This window comes from Dipodomys merriami, unplaced genomic scaffold (genome assembly GCF_024711535.1).
Source record: "Dipodomys merriami isolate MVZ:Mamm:240054 unplaced genomic scaffold, mDipMer1.0.p SCAF_34, whole genome shotgun sequence".
Classification (NCBI taxonomy): domain Eukaryota; kingdom Metazoa; phylum Chordata; class Mammalia; order Rodentia; family Heteromyidae; genus Dipodomys; species Dipodomys merriami.
Genome location: NW_027204937.1, coordinates 979,900 through 1,005,066, shown reverse-complemented (window position 1 = coordinate 1,005,066; position 25,167 = coordinate 979,900). Strand labels below are relative to the sequence as shown.

The 25,167-nt window shown below is 50.8% G+C and overlaps 1 protein-coding gene across 1 annotated transcript; it reads right to left on the bottom strand.

The window, feature by feature from the left end:
* Positions 1-1,760: 1,760 nt before the first annotated feature.
* On the bottom strand, positions 1,761-22,933 carry LOC138803515 (proprotein convertase subtilisin/kexin type 9-like). Its single transcript, XM_069987625.1, has 15 exons — positions 22,863-22,933; positions 21,898-21,967; positions 13,112-13,345; positions 12,477-12,668; positions 11,536-11,627; positions 9,302-9,351; positions 8,662-8,789; positions 8,317-8,455; positions 7,963-8,159; positions 7,118-7,301; positions 6,572-6,745; positions 6,160-6,308; positions 5,128-5,296; positions 3,238-3,419; positions 1,761-1,961 (listed from the first exon to the last, which is right to left on the bottom strand). Exons 1-15 carry the CDS (start codon positions 22,931-22,933, stop codon positions 1,761-1,763), a joined length of 2,232 nt encoding a protein of 743 aa, XP_069843726.1.
* Positions 22,934-25,167: the final 2,234 nt, after the last annotated feature.

The window sequence follows — 25,167 nt, the reverse complement described above, 5'->3', positions numbered from 1 at the left end:
TTTCCACTAACTGGAAAGCTCTTAGTTCATATGGCTCTAGATGTGCTGCAGAAACTTGAAAGAGAGTGCCACCTACTGCTAGGAGAGGTCACTGCAGGCTGAAATAGAAGACATCCCCGAAAAGAGGTTTATCATGCTTAGTCCTTGTTCTTCTCTGGGGTCTTGTGGACCTGGCAGATACCATCCCACCATTGGCAGGGGTCTTGTGCTGCAGTGTGACACCAAGAGTAATTGTGGCAGCATGATAGTTGGAAAGCTACTCACATTCCAGACTTGGTTTCAAGTCAAGAACTTTGACTCCTTCAAAGCATCTGCAGGTTTGTGAACAAGGGGTTCCATGAACATTCCCTGTGCTTGGCCCAATCCTCTTGACAGGGGCCTGGGATGGGAAAGGGCTTAGGAACTTTGGTTCCATGGTAGAGCAGATCCTAGGGTGAGGCTCTACAATTGTGTGTAGGTCTTGGAGTGGGTACAGATCCACATTCACCACATTCCTGTAAGATGAGTACCCAGAGGGACTTCCTAGTCTCCCTACCAGTCCCAGCTGAGCCAAGCACTCTCCTTCTCACTCAAATAAACTAAAAATAAAAAGGGTGGCAAAATCTGCAATAAATATCAAGTCACAAAAGCAAAACAGGTCAGAAAATCAGCTTGCCTTAAAAAGGCCATAGAAAACTGGGTGCCAATGGCTCATGCCTCTAACCCTAGATACTCAAGGGGCTGAGATTTGAGGACCTCAGCTCCAATCCAGGGAGGAAAGTCTGCCTTATCTCAAAAACCTGGAAGTAAAACTGTGGTTCGAGGGGTAGGATTCTATTCTTGAGCCAAAAAGGCTCAGGAACAGTGCTCATGTACTGAGTTCAAGCCCCGAATGACACACAACGGCAACTGAGAACCAAAGGATAGACCAGTGTTAGTTTATTTTGATATTTATTCACATGTGGGAAGCCAAACCTCACACATGGCACCTGTACCCCTCACATGTCCACCCAGCCCACGTGAGGGACACCACCATAAGAATAGGCCCATTACCACCACCACCCCTCCACCCCGCAACACAGGCAGCAGCCCTAGAGCAAGCAGGCCATGCTCTGGCTGCCTTCATACACTGTTTCCTGCAGCAATAAGTTGCCCAACCTGCCAGCTCCCCGTATATCACCTCACTGTGCTTGGCAGGCCCTCTTCCCTCGGGCCCCGTTTCTTGCTCTGTAAAGTAAGGTTGCTAGTATATGTGGTATAGGGCAGAAGGGAGGGTGGGAGAACTAGGGATGGAGGTGTAATCTGTTGCTCTCTGATCCCAGTCAGGGACATAGCTAGAGGTGGAACAGAGTGAGGATAGCAAAGAGAAAGTGAGGCATGCCGCTATGGCCATTTGAGATATTCTTGTCCTAGTTGGGGCTGCTTCTCTCAATCAGTCAGTCCAAAGAAGTTTCTATAAAGTGAGAAGACCATGAGGGGTCCCCAACACCGGTCACCCTCATTTGTTCCTGCTAACACTGGCTCTTCTTAGTCCAAGGGCCTCCCCCAGGCTGGAGCCAAATGTATGTGAAAGGTGATTTTGTCACTAGCCTTCTAGCTGGTCTGCCAGGAGCCCCTCTTACTGTTAAATCTACCCCATCCTTGATCCTAATTGGGAGTATTCCTGTACTTCTCCCAGGGAGCGGCACCCAAGATGAGACCAAGATCTCTCAGGCCATATATACCCCCCGCAGCACTGCCCTGATCAACACCACCCAGCAGGTTGAGGTCTTTCATTCACTCTATTGCTGGCCTGAGAGCTGGATGCGGCAGCAGATGGCGGTGACTATTACAAGCTCCTCACTGGTCCTTCTTGTTTCATTAGTATTCGGGTGCTTCACCACACAGGTGTTGTCCACAGGGAAAGCTCCCAGGGTCACTGAAGTCTCTGGATGGGCACTGCAGCTGGTCAGGGTCCAGCCTTCATCACAGCTCACGGTGACCTGCCAGAGTCCAGACAGGACAACTAAGCCTAGGACCAGCATGCACAGTCAGGTTGCTAAGCCATCTGCTACACTGTCCCTCCTAGCAACCCTCAGTGGGGACCAAACTGTGAACACCTGGCTTGGTTCTGCCCCTCACACCCCGAAGGGGCTGTGTCCAACACTGCCCACCACTCCCTCAGGATGCTTCAACCCCAGCCTACCAGGACACTGGGGCCCAGACAGACATCTCAACAAATCAAAGCCCCTCCCACTTCCCACTTCCCTACAAGCCACACCTCCCACAGCCTTCCCCACCCAGTGATGGCAACTCCATACCCCCAGCAGCTCCACAAGACCTTGCAACAGCCCTCCACTCCTTGTTGCAGCTCATCCCAGACCAGAGCCACCACCCTCAGGTCCCAAACTCCTCCTGCCATGGCCTCTAGAGGCTAGCTCTCAGACTCCAAGAGTCCAAGTGTGACCTGCCCTCCCTTCACAGATCTGCCTTCTTCCTCCAACCTTCCATGGTTGCTCAGGCATTCCAGCCTTGAACAACTCCCAGTAGGTTTGTGAAATGCAGAAGTGATGCTTTGGTTTTTTTGTGCTTCTTTTGTTTTTTGTTTTTTGTTTTTTTTGTTGTGCGTGCACACCAATCCTGGCATTTAAACTCCAGAGCTGAACCCAGCTCCAGATCTGTTTTTGGGGGCATAAGTTTCATAAGTTTCATAATCTCTCTTGCCAAGCTTGGATTTGTACCCCAGTCCTCAGATCTCAGTCTCCAGAATCGTTATGAATACAGGTGCTTTAAAAATAAAGCAGTACTAGGGTTTGAACTCATGAGTGCCAGCCAAGCAGGTTGTCTACCACTTTAGTCACCACTTTGGCTGCTTTTGCTTTAGTTATTTTTGAGATGGGATCTCTTTTTAATTTTTATTTATTTTTTTCTCAGGTGGGCCTCAAACTGAACTCCTATTTGTTCCTTCTCAGAAACAGGTGAAACAGGTACAGCATTATATTACTGTGTCCAGTCTCAGCAATTCATTTCCTTATGCCATATTTATTTGTGCTATCCTTAAAGGGGGACAGGGCATTGGAGAGCAAATCTTACTAATCTGGCCAGAAACAAAAGCAAGTCCATCACGCTTACACTGACACTCATACAAACACATGCACAAGCACACGCACACACACACACTGCACATGACAGCACAGGTGCTCAGGTCCTCCCCTGGGCACTGCAGGCCCCAGCCATCTCCACCTCCCCCCCTTACCTCCCACAATCCCAACCCTTCACCTTCTCCAATAGACTGAAACGCCTGTACTTCTTCGTTGTACACTGCAGGCCTGGAGCATGGCAGCAGGAAGCATGGACACTGGCCTTCTTGTGCCCCAGGCACTTTCTGGGCTGATGACCTTGCTGCCTTGAAGTACGCTGGTAGACACCAGGGTCATCTATCCCCCAGTGGGAGCTGCATCCTGGGGCAGAGGAGGGACAGCTAACACACTTAATGTGGAAGACTATCATTGTTCTCTTACCACATCCCTTTCACTGTAAGGTTTAAAGCCAAGGAAACCCAGGAGCAGCTCTGAGTGGAAGAGACATTGGGCTGAGCAGGAGGACTTCCAGTATAGCTCTGCAGGTGATCTGACTTGTAGAACTTTGGGAGAGAAGCTCAACCGCTCTGTTCCATAGTTTCCATGATCTCCTCTCCACCAAAGAAGTGGAGCCATAGGGCATGGTTCCCAGGCCTGAGATGATCAACCACTGCTTACCCAAACCCCTCCCACCTCAAGTCCTTTCCTCATCCATCATCACCAAGAGCAGTCCAGCATAAGCCTGGGTCTGTGGGCTAGGGAATCAGGTGCACCTGGCTGTAAAATTGTGGGCACTTTGCTGAACTTCATCAAGTCTCAGTTTCCCTATTTGTAAAACAGCTAGAGCAATAGCAGCAACTCACAGAGATACTGCTTAGCTAAAGCAGAAACATGCATGGGAAGTCCCAGTACTGCCCATGCAGGACCCAGGATCTGCAACATTAGGGTTCTGGTAATGAGGAACACAGCCCTTCTCCCAGCTCTGTGGCTTTAGGAAAGACACTCGGCAGCTTGACCTGCAAATGGGACTTGGCATGAGCTACACAGTCAGTGCCTGTGGCTCTGCCAGCTTTGCCACAGGCCAGGCTTCCTGCCAGGCCAGCAGCCACATAGAGCTCTTGTCCCAGACAAGGCTCCAGCCACTGGGCTCATCTGACTGCTGATAATCCAGCCAACTTCTAACCCCACCTAACCCTTACTATTCCAGAAATTCCAGTACTTACCTGGCCAAGGTCAGCTCCTGACCTAGTGATTCAAGATAATTCCCACTGTCCCCTAAACCTTACCGCTGGCATCAATCTCCTTCTAAGAATGGCTCCAGACCAAGAAAAACAGTCCCTAGCTCCTAAGGCAGCCCTCATCCATGATTTCCAGCCACTTTCCTGGGCAGGTTTGTTATAGAAAGTTCCTAGCCCAGGGCTGGTAAGGTGGCTCAGTGGTAGAGCACTTGCCTTGCATGCCTGAGGTCCTGGGTTCGATTCCTCAGAACCACAGAAGCAGAAAAAAAGCCAAAAGTGGTCCTGTGGCTATAGTGGTAGAGTGCTAACCTTGAGCTGAAGAGCTGAGGGACAGCGTCCAGGCCCAGAGTTCAGGCCCCCACCTGGACACCCCTCCCAAAAAAAGAAAGTCCCTAGCTCAGAGAAAGGACTTCAGAGTGATGTTCAGTGACAGTGGCCACCAGAATACACCTGTCCAGGATTAGAGCTGAGCCTTCACAATGAGGGAAAACTAAGGCACAGGGCTGAGAAGGAACTTGCTAGCTACTGATTGGATCAACCTGAGCTGTGCCCCACTCTGACAGGCCTGAACTAGGGCACCCTACCCACACAGAGGCTAAACAGCTCCCAGTGCCCAAGCTAGAGGTCATTTGTCACGCTTCTTATCACCACAAAAGAGGCAGGAGAGGAAGAGAGAGATGAAGCCACTTGCCCAAGGCCATGTGGCATACAAGTTGCACATCCTATTTGGCTATGGGTCCTGAGACTCCCATATCATCTGCTCACACTCATGGGGACCAAGTGTGTGGGCCATGTCTTCTGAGCAGCAGGAGGTAGGTCATCTTCCTCACCCTGGCGGGACCAGCCCCTACCTGTGAGGACTTGGTCAGGATCCCGGCAGTGGGTGTAGGTCTTCAGCCCCACCAAGGCTGGAGCAGCTGTGTAGACCCTGCAGTTGGCTCGGGGGAGAAGGCAGCATCTGGCCACCGCAGAAACCTGGCTATCTCCAAATGCCAGGCAAACGCGTCTGTTTCCTAGGATCTGAGAGTCCAAGAGAGAAATGGGAACTTGTTGTGAAGAGGTCTAGGGAGTGGGGAACCTGGTCTGAGAGGGACCCAATCTGCAAGTTCTGACTCCTGAGTCCTCAGCACTGCTTGCTGCCATGCAGTCAGTCCTGCCATGTGCAGCTCAGCTGAATCTTCCCAACACTGACAATGCCTTGTAACTGGAGATAAGGGTACCTGATACAGCAGCACAGGGCCTACGAGCCCCCTGACCCATAGGGCCTTTCCTAAGGAACCTCCCTAACATTGATTTCTGCACAGAAATGCTCAGGTACCATATCCTGTAAGCACTCTTCCCTTCACAGGGCCACCCAGGCTATGGGAACCTCATCAGCTGCTTCATCAACTTTGAAATTCTCAACTCACAGAGCCTCTGTCATCCCAACCTGAGGGTCATGACTGTGGATTCTCTTGGTTGGCAGGGAGAAGGAAAGGGTGTGTCAGTACTGGGACTTGAACTCAAGGCCTAGGTGCTGTCCCTCAGCTTTATCATTCAAGCCTGGCACTCTACCAGCAGAGCTGCAACTCCCCTTCATGCTTACATGGAGATAAGAACCACATGACATTTCCTGACTGGGCTGGCTTTTGAACCACGATCCTCAGAGCTAAGCCTCCTCAGACATTAGAACAACAGGCATGAGACAAAAACACCCAGCATAGAGATGGCTTTAGGCAAGGCAGAGAGCCGAAGCCACCGCTGTCCTTTCCCTCCTGTGCCCATGAGGGTGCTGTCTGTCCTGAGTCCCCCAGGAGCACCTGGCCCTGCCCAGGCCTTTGAAGTCGAGACAGGGATTGGAATCCAGAGGACAGAGGACTGGGCACATAGAGTGTGCAGCTCACCCTCACACGCTCGCCCTGCCGCTTCCCACTCTGGGCAAAACTGGAGCAGCCCAGCAGCTCCTCCTCCGGGTCACACTCAGCCACTGCAGGGTCTGCCAGTGTGATGTTCCAGGGTGCTGACCACACAGTCCTGCAGAACAGCTGTTCACCTGCAACAAGGCCATGAGTAATGAGGCTCTGGGGGCACAGGACACCCAGAGACTCCAGAGAAAGATTCAGTCGTACATAAGGGAGAGGAGTTTCCATATCACATGAAACTTTTAGTTAAAACTTCAGTGTTGCAATTATTACCCTGAGCCTGGAGTCCTATCTGAGGAGGACAGTCCTTCTGTAGACCAGGTAGGGGATTGTCACCTCCACACGGGCCTCTCACACCCAGGCTGGCCTCTGCCTAACCACCTGCCCTGCTCACCTGTTTCCTGGGTGCTGGGGGGCAGTGCAGCCAACAGGTTGGGGGTCTTGAATCGCTCCGCCTCTGGGAACCAGGTGTCATTGATAGCATTTCTGATAGAGTAGTGGATCAGCCTCTGCCTCAGCTCAGCCACAGTGAGGTTTGGGTGGGCAGTGAGCATCAGGGCTGCAATGCCTGATGGAGGAAGGAAAAATCAGACAAGGTGATGGCCTGGCCTTCCATCCTAGCTGGGAACTCCTTTTAGGAAACAAATGCACACACATGCCCATATCATGTGCTCTTCCCAAAATGAAGTCACCTGCAATCCCTTGCTTAGTGAAAGATAGAAAGTAAGACATCTTGTTCTCCTACATCTAGGCCTTGGTATTGGCCATTGTGTTCACCAGGTGAACACCAACTTATTCCCCAGATTCTAGTGATGCAAAATGGCACCATAACCATCAGGTCTGCCCATTGGGTTCTCTTGCTCATAGCCAGGCATATGGAGGATCTGGCAAAAGGGGCCGCTGGAATCCTGGTGGCCCAGGCAGTGGCACGGTGACTCACCAGCCACATGGGCAGCCGCCTGCGAAGTTCCACTCTGCGTTACATAGCAAGCATTACAGTCTTTGGAGGCACTGACAATGCTTTTCCCAGGAGCAAAGATGTCCACACAGGATCCATAGTTAGTCCCCAGAGGACCCTGGCTGAGTGGCTGGATCTGAGAATCAACAGCTCCAACAGTGATGACCTGGAACATGAGAAAGAGTTGAGGGAAAGGCTGCATGAAAGAGACTGATCAACTCCTATACTTCCTGTTTGACTCCCATGTAAGTGTCTTCTCCAGAGGAAAATCTGGCTCCTGGGCACAGCTGATAACCTAGCCTGCCCTAGGGCTTCTACAGGATGCAGCCACAAATTTTACTTAATGGGAGAAAAACACTAAATTGACAATGTTGTTATCAAGAAGCCAGAGTGCTGTGAGGCAACCCACAGTGAGCCAGGCTGGATGCAGGCGGTTGTAAGTTCAGCATCTCTGGAAAAACCGCAGGAGCTATAGTCTGAAGGTTTGTGCAGGGCAAGGAGGGAGAGGGAAAGGGGAGGGCAGCACTGCCCATTTGCCTCTGTACCTTCCCTTCCTTCCAGGGCCCAGAAGACCTGGAGATGGGACACCTGTCCTACCCCAATACTGCCAGGCCCACACAAGCCCCACACAAAGCAGTGGCTCTACAAATGTCAATCAGCAGGAGAAGGATGGCGCAGAGGGAGAATGTGATGGAGGGGGTAATGTGGCAGGGCCTTTGAAGGTGAGGCAGGGCTAGCAAACCCCTTTTCACACTGGGGTTTGGGGATGCTGGGCCTCTGACAACCTGCAAGGCAGGACGTGAGCAGGAAGCCCTGCTGGCACCTACCTCAGGAGACGACGCTGGAGAGTAGGCACAGGCATTGCTCTGAAAGTTGCCCGCAGCGGCCACCAGCACTGCTCCAGCCCTTGCCAGGCGCTTGCAGGCATCGTTGATGCTCTGCCTGTACCCACTCGCCAGGGGCAGCAGCACTACCATGCGCTTGGAGGGATTGGAGACCAGCTTTTTCCAAAGAAACTCCAAGCCTGAGAGAACATAGATGACTGAGAACAAGATGACTGCCTGGAGAGGGGCTTGTTGCCCCCCCCAGCTCCTTCCCTCCAAATCAACAGTGATGTTCATTATTGAACCCAACATAGGTCAATGCATCTGGCAAAGAGGTTGCAGGGGTCTGCCACTCACCCATGAGGATGCCGCTGACCGTGCCCTTCCCTTGGCAGTTGAGCACACGCAGGCTGTGTATGTTGATGTCCTTGGCCACGCCAACATTCTGGCCATTGACCAGGGCTGCCAGGTGGGTGCCATGGCCTTCACAATTGCCCTCCTGCTCCACCAACACAAGGACCAGATGAGAAAGACCCCCCCATGATTTCCCAAAGACCCCGGATGAACTGGCAATGCCCGCCCTCCCTTGCCTACAGCTGAGGACTGGGGGTGGACGGTGATGGCTGGGGAGGGTGGCCATGGTGTTCCAGGTCTGGTGGTCCTCATCTTCCTTTGGGATGGGCTGGGGAAAGGATGGCTCACCTGTGTCCTGGGCGCACTGGTGCTCTGCCACTCCTCCTCAGGCACTCTCTCAAAGTTAGAGATGTTGATCCTGCCCTTAATTTCCATGTGATTAGGCTGGATGCTAGTGCCCAAGAGATACACCTCCAAAGGGTTGTCCTTGTCTTCCCACAATGACATTTGTGCAAGAAGAGAAAAGGGAGAACCAAGAGTGTCATGTTATATGTGGGTCACATGTATCAATGTTGGCATATTCTGCTTCTCAATTGTGCAGTCTTTCATCTAAAAATCCTCCCAAGCCACTCCTAGTGGGAATATTTTACTGACAAGGGCAGTGAGACTTAGAGACAGGGAGCTGTCCTAAGCCATGTAGATGGCCAATGTGAGAGAGTCAGGAAACTCCCCAATCGCATGCTGCCTGTTACTGGGTCTTGTTATCAACTCAAATGGCCCAGCACCACCTTGAGCTCTGTCATTGGCTGGGAGCAGCCCAGGAGCCCTCAGGGACCTGCTCCTACTACTCATTCTCTTGCAGCAGAATTACAGCAGCACACTTTCTATTGTTGCCCAAGCAGAACTGCAGTTCTGGCGATCAGAAATTCAAGATCAAGAGATCATGCTGCACTCCCCCTGAAGATTCTGGATAAGAAGTTTCACTCGCCTTGTGCACCTCCTTCTGGTGGCTGCTGGCATTTCTTGGCTTGTGGCTTCCTCACCCCAAGTTCTGCCCATCTCCTGCTATTGCCTTTCTTTTACAAGGTTTCGGTTTGAGGATAACAAACAGCTGTGCTGTGTGGCCTCTATGAGTGAAGGGACAGTGCAGGGCCGGCCCAGCCTTCTTTATCCCCATCCATACGGGACATGCTTTACCCTGTCGCAGTCCAACAACTCCTAAAGGGTCTCCTCCAGCCAAACCCTTGAAAAGATTCTAGAAGGGGCTCCCTAGCCCTGTCTCCATTCATCCAGGAAGGGACAAGAACATCATGGGCATCTCCAAGGAGCAGGAAATGGACTGTGTCTACTCCAAAACTTCAGGAGAGCTAGTCACTAGTACCATAGAAAAGACACACCATGTCCTTTTAGACCTATCTATCTGGCTAGAGGTGTGACTTAAGTAGTAACCTAGCAAATGTGAGGTCCTGGATTCAAATGACAGCACCACCACCAGACCTTATCTGAAAAAGAGGTCTTTCTACGTGAGCTCATGCAGGATGAACAATTAACACTAAATCCAGTGCAGAGTGGCCTCACACAAGAATGAAGAGGAAGGCTAGGCAGCGAGTCTCACTTCTGTAATCCTTGTTATTTGTGAGTCAGAGAATGGGTAGATCAAAGCCAGCCCAGGCAAAATGTTCACAAGACCACACCTCAACCAAAGCTGGGTGCAGTAGCACAAGCTTGTCATCCCAGCTACTCAGTAACCATAACAAGGAGGATTGTGGTCCAGGTTCTGGCATAAATATGAGAACTTATCTAAACAGTAACTAATGTATACATGTTTCAGTGGTAGAGAACCTGCCTAGCAAGCATGAGGCCCTGAGTGCAAAGCCCAAGACTCTAAAGGAGAAAACAGAACATATCTTGCTACTCAGAAAGGAGAGATGTAGAGCATTAACGGTTCAAAGCCAACCTAGGCAGCAAAGTCTTCTAGATTCCATCTCCAATTTACTAGTAAAATGCCAGGCTGGAGATGTGGCTCAAATGGCAGTGTGCCAGGTTGAAAAGTAAGCTGAGCACATGGGTAGCCCTGAGTTCAAGACCAATACCACTTATCAAATAAATAGAATATGTCAATGAAGAGAAAGAGAAATAGAAAAAAAAGAATGGTAAAAGGAGAAAGCAAGAAACCACACAAAGGTGGGAAGCTGGGGCAGAACCAAATGACAGCCCGCCACCATCACCCACCTTCCAGTCCTGAAGACACTGCCTCAGCTTCCCCTTAGCCTCTAAACAGTGGCTAGGACAAGGCTGATCACAGCCTGTTCACAGCTAAGGAAAAGGCCTAGAAAGGGAGGTGGCTCCTCAGACCCTGAGATCCGTGGATAAGGAGAAGGCTTTGGGCTCACCCCCAGACATGAGGCCCAGCACCAAACCAAACCCAGATCTGCACAGGCTCGTCCAAAACTACAGGGTCCAGCCAGAACCTCTGATCCTCTCCCAATCAGGTGCCCTTACTGCCTTCCCCAGCTCAGGTTCACTGAGACACCCCTATCCCCAACACACTGATATTTTCCTGGCCCCCTCCTGAGTGGCCTGGAGGCCTGGAGACAGAGACGTAGATGAGGGAAGCTCTGGAGATCTGCTCTTGTTTTGAGGACTGAAAGTTATATAGACCAGAGACTGTAAGTCATCGTCAAGTCCAGTTTCTTTTTAAGGCAAGTATGGCTTGCTGGAGAGAAGATGAGGAAAAGAAGATGGTTATTCAGGCAATTGTGGCTCAAGCTTGTAATACTAGCTACTCAGGAGGCTGGGATCTGAGGGTGGCTGTTCAAAACTCAGCCTGGGCAGGAAACTGTGAGGTTCTTATCTCTAATTAATCATCCAAAAGCTGGAAGTAGAGCTTTGACTCAAGTGGTAGAGCACCATCTTTGAGCAGAAAAAACTAAGGGAGAATACCCAGGCTCTGAATTCAAGGCCCCAAATTTGAAAAAAAAAGTAGAATTGTGGACCTTAGGCAAATGTCCCGGTATTGTGCACAGAACACCAGGAGGGGGCACACTCCGAGTGGGGTTAGGAGAGAACAGAGAGAAGATGGGTCAGGTGAGGTCTCAGGACAGAGAGGAGAGGTGGCCCATGGCAGCTGTGGTCTTACTGCTGTGGTTGAAGCTACGAAACTGGTTCCACTCAGGAGAAATCCACTGCATGTTCCACAGGGTGCTCCGAACCGGATTCCACTGAGGGGAAATCAAATGTGAGCTCCACAGGAGGCTCTGTGCAAACGCAAAGGAATCCTCCTCGATGAACTTCGCCTGCTTCAGCCTCAGGACCTGCAGACACCAAGGACACAGGATCTCAATTTCATGAGTCACTTAGCCAGCAGCACCCAGCACTTGGCGTATCTGATCCCTCCAGTTCCTACCGGAACTAAAAGGCCCCCTCCATGGACCAGAAGACAAAGGGTCCTCACTCCTCTAGTAGGCTTGGGAATGGGGGGAGCTGGGACCAGTGACCCCACAACTGGTAGCTGAGCCCACGTGAGTGGCGGGAGGGATTCAGCTTCCACATCTCATCTGGGAGCCAGGCAGTGCCAGTTCTAGGCAGGCTGGACAGTGGGGGAAGTCCTTGTGGTCTGGACTCCATGTCCACATCAGGATGTCGGCACTGGCCTTCCTTGACTCCACTCTTTTCCCACATCTTTCCTGTCATCAGAGCATAGTGCTATGAACCCTGGTGGTGGCATCTGGGTGCTGAGCCAATGGGGCAGGAGAAGGGACCAGCAGGAATTGAAGGCAGAGTGTGTGTGCTCAGACCCATCCCTGCCCTGGAGCATGCCTCACACATGCATCATCCTGAGCCAACCTGACCCTTCTCTCACCTCAGCTGTGCACCCAGGCTGCAATGCACCAACCCAAGGACACTGGCCTGGTGCCCCAGAAGCTGGGAACCCAGCTCCCCTGTGTACCCGGGGATGCCTCCTGCTTCAAATGAGGGTGAATAGACAAAGTACCATAGGGGAATTGGCCAGGCTAACAAGGAAGCTGCCTGAGGAGGCTGGCATCACTGGCATCATTGAGCTACAGACCCTCACTACTCAGTAAGTGTCTGCTGTCCCCTGAGTGAGTCAACCAAGGGATGCGCACAGGCCTAGGCATGTGCATGCCTGAGCTGGGGCTCACCAGGTCCCGTGGGCCCAAGTTGTCCGACTTCATCAGGATGCCAGGAAAGAGGTCTTTGAAGACGTGCAGCACTTCAAACATGAGGCCCTGGCTGGCAGCCTGGCTCTGCAGGCGCTGGACAATACTCTCCATCTGCTGCCTTTGGGATTCCTTGAACACTACCAGGTAGGTATTGGGCACCTTCCAGGCACTCTGGCCCCAAGGGAGGAAAAGGAGCATGAGGACATCAAAAGAAAAACCCCTTGCCTGTGTACAAATCAACTTAGAGCCGAAGAGACCCAGGACATAGTGAGACTACAGATGCCAGCTGACTCAGTAAGGCTTAAACCTCTCCCCAACACACACAAAGCCCCACTGACATCACCCACAACAGATCTACACACTTCCAAACATGGCATCTATCCCCAAAGAAACTGTGGATGACCCTCAGTACTCATGTGAGTGCATATTGAGCAGGCTCCACCCTGGTCATTCCCCAGATCCTGTCTTGAGACTCAGCTGTGAACTGCCAGGAGTCTGTGGAGCAATGGCCATTCTAACTCCCCACTTTGGTGCCTTCAGTCCCAGGACCACACCAAGCCAGTGGGCAAATGAGCAAATGCTCTCAGAGATCTTCACTCCAGCCCTTCCCTTACACTGAAGCTGGAGAAGAAATGGCATCCATATGGCTCCTCACCCCCACCTGCCCGCACCTCAGAGCGCCGGTATATGATGGTTCTGGGCCAGCCATGGATCTCCCAAGGTCGGGCGAGCTCCAGCCCCTCTCTGTGTCTGTCCAGCTGCTCTTGGGCTCCAGACTCATCCTGCTCCTTTTGGGCTTCGACCTTCACGGGGCTCAGCAACAGCAGCAGCAAGGGCAGCAGTGGCCACTGTGGCCACCCACAGCCATGGGTGCCCATGGGCCAGGAAGAGAGATTTGCACCTTGGTGCTGACACCCAGAACCAGGACCAGCCAGGAACAAGCACAGAGCTGGGCAGGACAGCTGGGCTGTCTGGCTCACTAAGTAGCAGCTGCCTGCAGCCAGGGGCCTCCAAGTATCAGGAAACCTAGGGTTCAGATTGACCCTGGAATCCCGGTCAATTCCATCTGATTATATACTAATAGAGCCCACCCCCTCCACACAACCCCACAGGCTGAACAGGAGGGAGTCTACATGTCTACATTCAGCAGTTCTGACATGGGATGACCAGCAGTCAGGCAACTCCCCCTTTCCGTGTTCATTGGCACGGTTGTCAGAACGTGTCTGCTCTTCTGAAGCATCTAGCCCTGCCTGAGGGGTACACTGAACTGGGGTCATCTCCCCGTTTCACAGATAGAGAAATTGAGGACCAGAAATATCTTATCAACATCACGAGGCTAGAGGCAAAGCAGATCTGATTTTTCCAACTGTTTCTTGGGAGCCCTAAGGGGCAGTGAGGTAAAGGTTGTATCATGTCCCCAGAAGCCCCAGGCTTCTCCCTGGGCTAAGGGAGCTGGAAAAATACTAAGGCGGTGCTGTGGCTCAGTGTATGAGTCCTCAGGTTTAATAAGGGCTGGCAAATAGGAAAAGCTCCCTGCCTGCACATCTAACTCTCAGAGAATTGTCAGGGTCACCTTCATGTGACCAGTAACTAGCCAGAGCTTGGTAGGTACCTGTAATGACTGATTAGGTTAGAGATGGAACTGTGTCCCCCACACTGTTCTACATGCTGGGTTACAGCAGTGAAGGTGATGGGCAGACACAGAGTGTGGAGATGGTGTCACTGGACACCAGTGCTGAGAGGAGGGGACGTGCATTGTGGGCAGGGAAGGAAGAGCTGGGCTTGGACGCAGAACAGTGGGAAAATCTTCTTTGATGGAGGAAATTGAGGAAATGGGTTGTGAGGACAATGTAGTGTGGCCCCAGGGGCAGGGCTGTGCAGCAGGAAGACAGTAGGATGGCCAATGTGGGATACAGATCTAGAGAGGTTTGAATCTCCTCTGGGAACAGGGCGTGTGACATCAAGTCTGCAGAGTGGACACAGGTTCCAGAGAGACAAGGGCAGATGGGAGGAGAGTGCATCTGAGCAAGGCCTCCTAGGTGCAAGGACTGAATCCCCAGGGCCTGTGGTGAGGGCCCTCCCAGGCCTGCTGGACTCCCCACGGGAGACAGTGGTCACAGACAGGGTTAGGGTAGCCCAGGGGTAATGTGATGTGTGTCAAGGACTTTGGAGGAAACTGAGCTGGGAGAGGCAGCCCTCAGCATCAGGGGGAATGCTTCATGGCCTCTGGTGCTAGAGACAGGCAGATGTGGGGAAAGCAGATGCTCAGGACAGGGAGCTATAGAGCCATGGGACAGGGTGTGTGGAGAGAGGGTGCTGAGGAAGGGGCTGCTAGCATGGGGCCAGGAGGGCTAGAGCATAGAGGAGCTGTGAGGAAGGGAGGAGGGACAGAGGGACAGGCTAAGAGCTTCTTTCTCCCCATGAAGTTCTGGAGACTCTGTGGGAAGCAGTGGCAGTGCCCAGCTGAACCAGCAGAGGACACCCAGTGGCCAGAGTGAGGCCCTGCAGCCTGCAGCCTGACAGGCAGGCAGGGCAGGGCCCACCTCAGCCTGGGCAGCACCTGCTCCAGCCTTCCCACCAAAGCCCACAGGGAGGTGGTAAGAGCATGGTGGTAAGAGCAGTAAAGCACACAGGAAAGGCAGGTTAGGTGTGGGGGGAGCCCAGTCAGAGGGCAGTGCGTCCCAGCAGCCTTCCTGGAGGAGGCAGCTCAACATTGTGGTCCAGCTGTAACAGGCAGCACATCCACAGAGCGCAGCAGGGTCCACTTGGAGATGCTGGGATGGGGCGTGCAGGGACGAATTTAATATTAATATTTCAGACCAAGACAATACAGGCACTTCCTGAGGGTAGGGGGATTCTGGAAGCTTCTAATCAGAAGAGAGTCTTGACTAGCTTTCTGCTATACATACTCACACTCATGTATGAACTTCTCTAAGTTCAACACAGTGTGGGGACTCTCCCTGTTCCTGTCCTCCTGTTCTTGGTCCCAGAAGCTCCTTCCAGGCACCTGTGAGGAGAAGATGGAGCCAGGGTCATTTCCTGCTCACCTCTGAGCCTGTCCAAAAGTAAAGTGACCACAACAACCACTGCTCGACTCACAGACACTAGGTGGCATCAGCGAGCAAGGTAGATAGGGTCTCCTTCCAGGTAGCCCCTACTCTTGAGGAGAGAACTGGTTTCTAAACCAATGTAGCAATGGTGCTCACTAGATACTATGTTGAAATGAACTATACACTTTGTGAGTGGGATGGGAGGGAAAAGTGAGAGAGGAGGGAAGGGGTGATAATGCACAAACGAAATTTACTTTCAGACAGCAAGGTCACTTCTTCCAGGCAGGCTTCTCTGGACACTTCCTCAAGACTTAGACATGGTTGTGTTCCCCTCCCCCCATCTTCACTCCCTTCCATGCAGCTGTGGACAGGGTGGTTTCAGATCCCTACGGCCACTAAAGAGGCTTCTGTGCTAAGGAAAAGTGACAGCTAGATGATGAGGGACATATGTAGAGGGGTGTGGAGTCAGCACAGACAGGCCTTGGAACCAGTGTGTTTGTGTGTGTGTGTGTGTGTGTGTGTCTGTCTGTCTGTCTGTCTGTGTGTCTGTATCTATGTATGTGTGTGTGTGTGTGTGTGTGTGTGTGTGTGTGTGTGTGTGTGTGTGTGTGCTGTGGCATGGCTTTTCACTGTTCTACTTCCTAGAACAGTGGATGGAACAGACAGTGGATAAAATCTGCCTCTTCCCAGCCCTGCTGGCTGGGGTGATCCTTGCTGCCCATTTGCCCTCCATCCCAGGCTGCCCTGCTCTGGGTGACAGGGAGGATGCTCAGGTAGCTTATAACTAGGAACACTCTCAGCTGTGGGGACTGTTACCTACCCCAGGGCTTCCCATTTCCAGGCCATTTGACCCTCACTTGCTGTCATCCTAGATTGGAACTGAACTGGGAATTTTCAGGCTACCTGGCAGAGTCTCATGACAGCTGCTCAGCGGGATCCACTAAACCACACTTGGCAACTTCATGTGAGGATGCTGACCCGAGGTCAAGCTAGCTTGTCAGCTCTGGGTTTGATCCACACAGCTTCAGCTCAGCAATGATGAGGATAATGGTGACTGCGGGTCATTAGGGCTGGCTGGGCACTGTCTTCAGGCTGCACACCCAACACATATATCCTGTCTGATTTTCATAGCATGGACACCTTATACGAATCCATCTTCCTTCCTTCCTTCCTTCCTTCCTTCCTTCCTTCCTTCCTTCCTTCCTTCCTTCCTTCCTTCCTTCTTTACTTCCTTTCTTTCCTTCCTTCCTACCTTCCTTCTTTCTTTTTTTTTTTTGCTGGATCTGGGGCTTGAACTCTGGTCCTGGGCATTGTCCCTGAGTTTTATTTTTATTCAAGGCTAGTATTCTACCACTTGAGCCACAAACTCCCCTTCTGTTTTTCCCCAAATAGTTTATTGGAGATAAGAGTCCCATGGACTTTCTTGCCCAGGCTGGCTTTGAAACATGATCTCATGTCTCAGCCTCCTGAGTTGCTACTAGTACCACTAGTGCCTGGGTCACATTTTTTCCTTCCTTCCTTCCTTCCTTCCTTCCTTCCTTCCTTCCTTCCTTCCTTCCTTCCTTCCTTCCTTCCTTCTTTCCTTCCTTCCTTCCTTCCTTCCTTCCTTCCTTCCTTCCTTCCTTCCTTCCTTCCTTCCTTTCTTCTTTCCTTCTTTCCTTCCTTCCTTCCTTCCTTCCTTCCTTCCTTCCTTCCTTCCTTCCTTCCTTCCTTCCTTCCTTCTTTCTTTTTTTTTTGCTGGATCTGGGGCTTGAACACTGATCCTGGGCATTGTCCCCGAGTTTTATTTTTATTCAAGGCTAGCATTCTACCAGTTGAGACACAAACTCCCCTTCTGTTTTTTCCCCAAATAGTTTATTGGAGATAAGAGTCCCATGGACTTTCTTGCCCAGGCTGGCTTTGAAACATGATCTCAGGTCTCAGCCTCCTGAGTTGCTACTAGTACCACTAGTGCCTGGGTCACATTTTTTTCCTTCCTTCCTTCCTTCTTTCCTTCCTTCCTTCCTTCCTTTCTTCCTTCTTTCCTTCCTTCCTTCCTTCCTTCCTTCCTTCCTTCCTTCCTTCCTTCCTTCCTTCCTTCCTTTATTCATACCATCATACCATCACCCATTCTCAGGCCACACACTGTCATACTATCTTACTATCATACTGTCACACTACACACTGTCATACTATATATCATCACAGTGTATACAGCACACCACTGTACCATCACACCATACAATGTCACACTGCATACTCTAGCATCACACAACATCACACCACATACCTTTATAATCTCATAGCATTATACTGTCACACTGTACACATAACCATGAAACCATGACACTACCACACCAGCACACCAGCACACCATCACACCACTATACAATCACACCACCACACCATCACACCACCACACCATCACACAATCACACCACCATACAATCCCAACACCATTTAATCACACCATCATACAATCACACCACCATTTAATCACACCATCATACAATCACACCGCCACACCACCATACAATCACACCACCACACCATCACACCACCACACCATCACATCACCATACAATCCCACCACCATTTAATCACACCATCATACAATCACACTGCCACACCACCATACAACCACACCACCACACCACCATACAATCACACCACCACACCATCACACCACCACACCATCACACCACCATACAACCACACCACCACACCACCACACAGTCACACCACCACACCATCACACCACCATACATCACACCACCACACCAGCACACCACTATACAATCACACCACCACACCATCACATTACCATACCACCACACTACCATACAATCAATCACACCACCATACCATCACATCATAACACCATATCATCACACCACCACAGCCAAACCATCATACCATCACACCTTACACCATCCCATTGCATATTGTCACATCATATCACATACCTTTATACCATCACACCTTTACATCATATACAGTCACGCTATACACGATCAAACCACACTGCTATGCCACTACATTGTCATATCATACACTGTCATAGTACATACCATTACACTGTCACAAAGTGCACTGTCACACTGTACACTGTTACATCACACAGTTATACCATTATTCTCACACCATCACAGGTCACAGCATACACTGTAATCCTACACACTATCCTACCATCACACCACACAGTCACATCATAAAGCCATCACACCACACTCCATCATACCACACACTGTCACACATTACACCATCACAATATACACAGTCACACTTCACACCATACACTATCACACCATCACCACCCATACACCATCAGAGGACATACCATACACTGTCACACCACACACCATCACACTGTCATACCACTGTGGCTGTGGCTGCTGCCTTACAGGCATGCTGCCCTGAGAGCATGGGTGTTCCACAGAAGTTAATTTGCAGGTAAATAAAGGCGACTCTTTTCCTGTTGACAGGGATTTCATTTCAGGCCTTGGTGCGGGCCTTCTCTGATGGGGTCACAGGTGCCCCACCTTGGCCAGCAGAGCACAGGAACAGGCTGCACCTCCCCTCACCATGACCTGGGTACAAGCAGGGACACCCACCCTGGGTCTCATCAGTACAGAGAAGAGCTGAGTACGGCCACTGCAGAGGTAGAAATGGCCCGGGGAGAGGAGGGTGTGATCTAGGGGGAACAGGCCCTTTTGACATATTACAGGGCATCTCCCTTCCTTGCTGGGGCCCCACCCTCCATGCAGAGGCCCAGCCCAGGTAAAGGGCTCCACTCTGAGGCAGCCAGGGCAGAATGCTGAGTGTGCAGACCTGCTATGGGTCAGCAGCACCAGGCCCAGCTCAGGGCTGGCTGCCCAGGGCTTTGCCCAGCTCCACAGGAAGCAGGGGGACTGGAAGGCCATGGACAGTGACAGCAAGACCTGCACCAGCTGCTCAGCCTCTTTGACCCCTCCATGACCCCAGGCATACAGGGTCTCAGGGGAGCTGTGATGTTGTCCTGAAGCCTTCTTGCCTGGCTTTGGGATGTCTGCAGGCCATTGAGTAATGTTAACATTCAATCAGGTTCTGATGGCTCATAAATGTAATCCTAACTACTCAGAAGGCTGAGATCTGAGGGTCAAGGTTCAAAGCCTGCCGGAAAGACAATTCTATGTGACTCTTATTTCCAATTAACCAGAAAACATTTGGTGTGGAGATGTGGCTCAAGTAGAAGCTATGAATGAAAAAGCCAAGTGAGGGCTGGGAAGGTGGCTCAGTGGTAGAGCGCTTGCCTTGCACGCATGAGGCCCTGGGTTCAATTCTTCAGCACCACATAAACAAAAAGAAAGAAAAAAGCCGGAAGTGGCACTGTGGCTCAAGTAGTAGTGCACTAGCCTTGAGCTGAAGAGCTGAGGGACAGCGCCCAGGCCCAGATTTCAGGACTCACAACCGGACCCACCCCCCGCCAAAAAAAAGCCAAGTGAGAGCATAAGGTTCTGAGTTCAATCTTTGTTACCAGCAAAAAAATAAAAAGGAAGGAAGAAAGGAAGGAGAGAAGGAAGGAGGGAAGTAAGGAGAAAGCAAAAAGAAAGAGAGAAGAAAACAAAGGAAGGAAAGAAAGAAAGAAAGAAAGAAAGAAAGAAAGAAAGAAAGAAAGAAAGAAAGATAGAAAGAAAGGAAGGAAGGAAGAAAGAAAGAGAGAGATGAGAGAAGGAGGGAGGGAGGAAAGGAAGGAAGGAAAGAAAGGAAAAAAGGAGGAAGGAGGGAGGGAGGAAAGGAGAGAGGAAGGAAAAAAGACAGCAAGGAAGAAAGAAAGGAAGGAAGGAGGGAAAGGAAAGAAGGAAGAAAAAATGTGAGGGAAGCCCTGGTGGCTCGTGTCTACAATCCTAGCAACTCAGGAGGCTGAGGTATGAGGATCATGGTTCAAAGCCAGCCCATGCAGAAAAGACTTTGAGACTTTTATCTCTAATTAACCACCAGAGAACTGCAAGTGGAGCTGTGGTTCAAAGTGGTAGAGATCTACATTGAACAGAAAATTCAGGCAAAGGGCCCAGGCCCTGAATTCAAGCACTTCAAAAGACCAAAGAAAAATGAAAGGTGAATGCTGGAGAGTCAAGGGGCTGTGAGTATAAAATTTGGGAACTCAAGGGGATGGCATTGTCTGAGGGGTCTGGTGCGTTCTACACATGCTCAGGGGCCACCTACTCTAGGACTCTGGAACTCTGGAGACTGAGGTAAGTAAGGTTGAGGTGGCATCATAGGCAAGAGGCAGGGGGCAAGCCACAGTGAGAAATGGGCCTGTCCCCAGGGGAACTCAAGAAGTGAGGACTCCCTTCTTCGAGGAAACAGGGATACCAGAAATGCCTGGAGAGTGATCTCTGCAACTACTGGAAAAATGACATCTTGATAGAGAAGGGCAGCTAGGCCAGGGCATGGGCAGCAGAATAAGGATAGAATGTTGTAGAATGAGTGTGTGTGTGTGGATTGGGGGGCAGGGTTGTCCAAGAATGAAGTCGAGAGTCTGCAGAGCTCAGTCATGCATCCCACTAGAGGATCATGGAAACCCCAGAAGGGACAGGACCAGGAGGAAATGCAGTCAGCTCTGAGTGGGATGGATCACACCACCCACCACAGGATTGAAACGGATTAAGAGGGGACCCTATGAGGCCTTCATGAGGGACCAGGGCCCTGATAGCACCACAGAGGGGTCCCATCACAGGCCATCTTCAAGTAGAATAGAAAGGGTTTCTGAGAATTCAGCTGCTGAAAAATCTCAGAAAATCTCATTGGACCTTCAAGAGTGTGGAGGAAGAAGCTAACAACTGGAAGAGCAATGGTCCCTGAAGGATCGACGTTCCCTCCTCCCCCACCCCATGGATTCCTTTACACTTCACAGCATTCTCCAGACCATCACTGGTCTCCTTTGACCCTCCATCCATTCCCACTTGGCACATTGGGAAACTGAGGCTCTGTCAGGTCACTTAGGGTTAGCTGAGCTACCAGGCTGGAAATGGGGGAGCAGAATCACTTTAGCCCCATGTGTCAGGCTCAGAGACACGCTCCTTGTCAAAATGGGGGTTCTCCAGGCTGTCTGGCGGCCCATAGTACAAGTCTTCCTCAGGCTCTAAGGGGCCTGGGACTAGAGCATCCTTCTTCTATTTTGTCCTCAGAGATGGCTGCCAGATTTGGAGTCAGGCTGCATCCTGAACCTGCTTCTCTGGGACTGTGTCATCCAATGTGGGGTGTCATCGATTAGGGCAAAATCATGGAAGCAGTACAGTAAGCCCATGTGGGCCTAGGACCACTGTGGCCCAGGGCACGGCTGCTCATCCTCATCCTTCATCAGCTGGAGATGAAGTAACTCTGCTGACTTCTCTGAAGTCAATGTCTAGGTCATCTTTGAAGGCCAAGGCTGCAGGGGCCAAGGGACAGGCCGGGGGGCTACAAAGGCAAAAAACAAGGAGGTCAAGAGCCCTGAGTCAGATTGCCTGGGTCCTGATTACAGCCACTAGCTGCAAGGCATGAAGAGAGAAAATTCACATCTCCAAGACACAGTTCCCTTCCCCAGAAGGTGAGGAGAAATAAGTATATGCACTGCTGAGCCTGTTTCTGAGAGTCATAGCTGATAACAATGTGCAAAGCACATTGCACAATGCCCGGCATGTGGTAGGTGCTCACAACAGGGCTGTTAGATTACTGTGCAGACTTCACCTCCAGTCATCCATATCTCCAGCCATCCACCTTCTATGGTCCCTCACAACACTTGTCACCCCAAGAATCCCTCTGTTATCTCCTCTGTTTGCCTCCACAAGACTAAAGTTCCCAAAGCTTGGAGCCCAGGCAGGCCTAGAAGGGAGCTTGTGCCAGGTTCTAACAGTGGAATGAGTAAACAAGTGGATGAGTCAGGAGCTCAGTCACAAGCAAGCAGACACAGGCGTGCAGGGGGACAGCCTGGCCTGTGGTCACTGGGAGGTTGACAGCAGTGGACTCACGTCCTCTGCTTCCTTGTCCTCCAGCACTCATGACAAACACCCAGAGAAAGCAAGGACCTACTGTGTGCCAGGCATCAGAAATGTATTACACCAAGGTTCACAACACAGCTGGGTAGTGGCAATGACTATTGCATTGGGGAAACTGAGGCTCTGGAGAGTAAAAAATTGCCAAGTTGATATAGCCAAAGAGCTGGATTTACAGCCAGGCTCCTCGGACACATAGTCTGCTCATGTGTTTGCTGATGCCTTCATGTCTCACATCCCCTGCTGCCTGTTCCTCACTCCCAAGTGCCTCTGACCCTCAGTGCCCCAACAGGCCTTCCCTCCTTTGCACACTCACCTACTTGAGTTTGAGTTCCTTCTTGAGTTTGAGTTCCTTCTGGTTGTTCTTGTCCAAACGCCTGTGGACATCCATGGCAGCCTCCATTCAGCTCTGAGCATCATGAGGGCCACACTCTCCTCCACACTGACTCCCAACTTCAGCTCAGGAGTCAGCAGCAGGTGGCGGTCTTTGCTGTAGGCCATGACCTTCATCTGGATGTGACCGAAGTTGGGGTAGGCACTGGTTATAGGTGGCTTCCTCCCACAGCTTGACTTAGTGGGATGGGGGATGAGGACCAGGCGAGGAGGGGAGGGGAAAGAGGAGAGAAGAGAAGAGAAGGGAATAGAAGGGATGGGAAGGGAAGTGAAGGGAAGGGAGAAGAGGGGGGAGAGGAGAGGAGAGGAGAGGAGAGGAGAGGAGAGGAGAGGAGAGGAGAGAAGAGAAGAGAAGAGAAGAGAAGAGAAGAGAAGAGAAGAGAAGAGAAGAGAAGAGAAGAGAAGAGAAGAGAAGAGAAGAGAAGGGAAGGCAAGTGGGCATCAATCCACTCAGCCAGCCTCAGTGTCCTCCCCTGGCCAGTGTGCTCTGGGTATGCCCATGCATCTCACCAAGAGCCCTTCAGGGCATCTCCCTCTACCCATTCATAGATAACAAGGTGGAGCTCTCACACCATAAATTCAGTAGCAGAGCTGGGGCCCAACCCCAAGTCTGCCTCTCAGTCCTGTGTTCCCTTCACTTTATGTCTAAAAAGGAAGCACAGGGTTTGAGGGAAAATGGAGACCAGTGCCATGGAGGGGCACAGGGTCTCAGACTCGTAAGCAGACCCTGACTCTAAGATGAGGCTCAGGCAAACATTACCATTTACCATGTACACGTGGGCCATCCTGGTGGTCACTCCTCAGTTATTGTGGGCTCCTGGCCTGCCAGGCTCCCCATGATGCCAGGAAGCATGGTGGGGAGACCTCGCCTCAGGGAATACAACTGGCCTGTTTTCATTACCTTTTAAGACACAAAGATTTAATTGATTAGATGTGGACATATAGAACACAGATAGGGGACCTGGTGTACAAAATCTCTCTCTCCATTTTAACTATAATAACCTTAATTTCTTGTTCTTTGCCTCAGGGATCAGAATTTACCATGATGACTAATGAATTAAGAAATGACCTTGATGATGTTGACCCTTAGAAGTCTGTGCCTAGATCCTGACAACACTGGGTGCTTAGGACCTCAAGAAACCAGAATCTCATCCTCAAAGCACTTAGCGGAGCCTGGAGAGCTGGGAAAGTGTGACTCTGGAGGGCCATGTGCTCTGAAGGAAAGCTTTCTTTGGCCCCTAGAGGGTGGGGAGATGTTGGCAGACAAACTCCAGCAAGTGGATCCGAGTCCCGCATGTGGATTGACACTTGTGTGGAGACCAAGGAAACAGAGCTGCTGCCAAGCTCGTGTCCCATGAGCACACAAGAGAGGGGTAAGTGGTGGCTTTGTCCTCATTGCCACAAGAGAAACTCCTTTGTTTTTATATTTTATGGGAGAAAGACGAACTGCCTTTTGGTGTGTGAGGAAAATTTTTAATGTTCCAGTAATATTGAGTAGGAATATCCCATTTAAAATGATGTAAAGATATGTGGTAAAACTCCGTTTCACAGTAAAGTATTGGCTGAAGAATTGCGTTTACATGGACCTTTGTGTTTAATATGTCTCCCTCTCCATATAGCATTGCCCATGGGTCTGGTTGAGATCGGGGCTTAGGCTTGGACCTTGAGGAAAAGCTATCAGGATCAAAATTGGAATGTTTACTTTGCTCTTGAAGGGATTTTCTGTAAACCCTATCCCAGAAAACCACACAGACACACCTACGATCAGGAGAACTGTTTATTGCCAGCTGATGCTGACAAGGCCATCTCTCCCATGGGAGAGGGAGAAAATGGAGCCTGTCCTTTGTTCAGGGCCAAATTTATAGTCAGGAGTTAGGGATTGGAAGTCCTCTGCATGAGCTAAAGGTGAATGCTCTGAATTCTAAAGATGGCACAAAGTTGGGGTGGGGCAAGGTAACTGTAACAGTTACAGTTAGATGACAGGAAATATAATAGCCCTGTCTATAAAACCATAACTATCAATGGACTCACTCCACCAATCAAAAAAAAAAAAAGAACTACAGATTGGATCAGAAAACAAGATCCATCAATTTGCTGTCTTCAAGAGACCCACCTAACAACCAAAGATAAAAGCAAACTCTGAGTGAAAGGATGAAGGTAGGAGCTGCCATTGTGATATCTGATAAAATAAACTTTACACTAAAATGACTAGGAAAAGACAAAGAAGGTCAC